The sequence below is a fragment of the Nicotiana tabacum genome, chromosome 16, assembly GCF_000715075.1.
Source record: "Nicotiana tabacum cultivar K326 chromosome 16, ASM71507v2, whole genome shotgun sequence".
Classification (NCBI taxonomy): Eukaryota; Viridiplantae; Streptophyta; class Magnoliopsida; order Solanales; family Solanaceae; genus Nicotiana; species Nicotiana tabacum.
This window is the reverse complement of record NC_134095.1, coordinates 59,138,820-59,141,846: the sequence shown is the minus strand read 5'-3', so window position 1 is coordinate 59,141,846 and position 3,027 is coordinate 59,138,820. Positions and strand designations below refer to the sequence as shown.

The 3,027-nt window shown below is 43.4% G+C and overlaps 1 protein-coding gene across 1 annotated transcript; it reads left to right on the top strand.

The window, feature by feature from the left end:
- Positions 1–1,223: 1,223 nt before the first annotated feature.
- On the top strand, positions 1,224–1,610 carry LOC142170258 (uncharacterized). Its single transcript, XM_075232122.1, has one exon. It carries the CDS (start codon positions 1,224–1,226, stop codon positions 1,608–1,610), a length of 387 nt encoding a protein of 128 aa, XP_075088223.1.
- Positions 1,611–3,027: the final 1,417 nt, after the last annotated feature.

The window sequence follows — 3,027 nt, the reverse complement described above, 5'->3', positions numbered from 1 at the left end:
TATTTTAAATAACGTTGAATCTTCCTAAAAATAATTAAAAGCGGTTAATAAGTTAAAAGTGTACCATAGGCTAAAACATGCATTAAAATCAGATAATAGGTCAATTATGATAGCTTAAGCGACCGTGCTCGAACCACGGAATCTGAGGGTGCCTAACACCTTACCTCGGATTAACAGAATTCCTTACTCAGAATTTTTGGTTGGCAGACTTCAAAAGGAAAGTTGAATTTTCCTCGATTTGGGATTTCAAAATAAACCGGTGACTTGGGACACCAGAAAATAAACCATCCCAAGTGGAGACTCTGAATAAAAATAAATAAATAATCCCATTTCGAATAATGTCACTTTAATTAGAAAAACTCCCTTATATGCCCTCGGGGTGTAAAAGGGAGGTGTGACAATACTACCAATGGGGGCTTATGCACATCTTGCATTAGTCAGCCAGTTGGTAAACAATGGAATGTAGAAAGTGATCATCATCATTACCTCGAGGACATGAATTATATGTCTAATTATGGGGGCCAGAGATAGGGTGGTCAGAATTGGGGCCAACCGAATCAGTCATACAGACTAGGCCAGGCCAGCCACAGCTCAACAATGGAAATATGGGAGGTGTGTGACCTCACAATAATATGGCGCCTTACCAAAGGCCACAGGGATATAACAATCAAAATCAGCAGCAGGGTTGTCATCCTCCTCAGCAGCAACATGGTGGAAGACAGGAAGATGGGTTTGCTAGACTCAAGGCAATGATACAACAGGTTATTGGGACATTGCCTGCAGACACTCAAATAAATCCAAAAGATCAAGGCCCGAAGCAACTGATGGTAGTGAGTCTACATAATAGCAGAGACTTAGACTTGGAGCAAGACAGGGCTCGAGAAAGCAGCCAAGCTGAGACACTTGTACCAGTGCCCATTGAGCTAGATGATTCAACGAAACTGACAGAGGTGACAGTACATCCTGCCCAAGAAGAACCCAACACACAGATTGAGGATGAGAAAGAAGCTAAGGCAGCCCAAGAATCGGTAGTTGAGGTGGTGTCTGACAAAGAAAATACTCAAATCATTGGGAAGAAGAGACCTCCAGCACCATTCCCATAGAGGCTGGCCAAGTACCAGAAAGAGGAACTATACAAGAAATTCTTGGAGATGCTGAAACAAATCCAGGTAAATATTCCATTGATTGATGTTTTGAATGAGATGCCTGGTTATGCAAAAATGATGAAGGACTTGATGTCCCGAAAATTCGATTTTCAAGACTTGGCCATAGTGACTCTTACTCAGACCTGCAGTGCTGTGGTGACTAGACTAGTTGCTGAGAAGCTGTCTGACCCAGGGAGTTTCACAATTCCCTGCACCATTGGTAACTTTGTCTTTGCCAAGGCACTTTGTGATTTGGGGGCTAGCATAAATCTTATGCCCCTGGCGATCTATAAGAGGTTAGGGATTGGAAGAGCTAGACCCACTTTTATGTTATTGCAGCTGGCTGACAGAATCGTGAAAAGACCCTCTGGTATCCTGGATGATGTGTTGATTCAGGTAGGGAAATTTGTGCTCCTTGCAGATTTTGTGATTCTAGATTGCAAGGTGTATGAGGAAATTCCATAATTTTGGGAAGGTCGTTTCTGGCCACAGGGAGAGATCTCATTGATTGTGAAACTGGGGAGATCAAAATGGGATTGAACGATGAGGAGATAACATTCAATGTGCAGAAATCTATGAGGCGACCGAGTGAATTCACCAATTGCTCTCTTATTGATGTCGTGGATGTAATCGTAGAAGCAGATGATAAAGCGTTGACTATTGAGGACCCTCTTCCTGCATGTCTTGTAAATTTAGATGAGGTGAATGGGGAAGAATTGGTAGAATGGGTGTTGGCTTTAGAGGGCAGATGGTTTTGGGATAGAACAATTGAATTCGAGCCCCTGCACTTAGAAAATAGAGAAACTCCTCCAGCCAAGCCATCCATAGAAGAACCACCAAAGCTGGAGTTGAAGCCACTGCCCGCCCATCTCAGGTATGAGTTCCTAGGACCTAACTCCACATTACCTGTTATTATCTCATCTAGTTTGTTAGATGTGCAGGCACAACAACTTTTGCAGGTACTCAAGGAGTGCAAGACTGCCATTGGGTGGACCATGGCAGACATTAAGGGGATCATCTAGGCATATTGTATGCATAAAATTCTGGTGGAAGAGGGGCACAAACCATCCAGGGAACATCAAAGAAGGCTGAACCCCAACATGAAAGAAGTGGTGAAGAAAGAGGTGATTAAGTGGTTGGATGCGGGAATCATTTTCCCCATCTCTGACAGCAACTAGGTTAGCCCAGTGCAATGTGTTCCTAAGAAGGATGGTATGACGGTGGTCAAAAATGATAACAATGAGCTGATCTCGACAAGAACCGTCACAGGCTAGAGAATTTGTATAGACTACAGGAAATTAAATCTAGCCACCCGAAAACTTCCCTTCATTGATTAGATGCTTGACAGATTGGCAGGGAGGTCCCACTTCTATTTTTTGAATGGGTACTCAGGGTACAATCAAATCTCCATTGCACCAGAGGACAGAGAGAAGACCTCCTTCACATTCCCATATGGCATTTATGCTTTTCGGAGGATGCCCTTTGGCCTATGCAATGCACCCACCACATTCCAAATATGCATGATGGCCATATTCACTGACATGGTCGAAGACATAATAGAGGTGCTCATGGATAATTTCTCAGTAGTGGGAAACTCATTCGACGAGTGCCTTATAAATCTGACCCGAGTGTTGAAAAGATGTATTGAGACTAACCTGGTACTTAATTGGGAGAAATGTCATTTCATGGTACAAGAGGGCATAGTCTTGGGACACCGGGTATCAAGTAAGGGAATCGAGGTGGATCGTGCTAAAGTTGACGTGATAGCAAAGTTGCCACCCCCACTTCAGTTAAGGCAATCAGGAGCTTCCTAGGGCATGCCGGCTTCTACCAAAGATTCATAAGAGACTTCTCAAAAATTGCCAACCCTCTCTGTAAGTTG

What these genes read in the sequence shown, in the direction of transcription:
- LOC142170258 (XM_075232122.1), top strand. Translation starts at nt 1,224, where the DNA reads ATGAAGGACTTGATGTCCCGAAAATTCGATTTTCAAGACTTGGCCATA.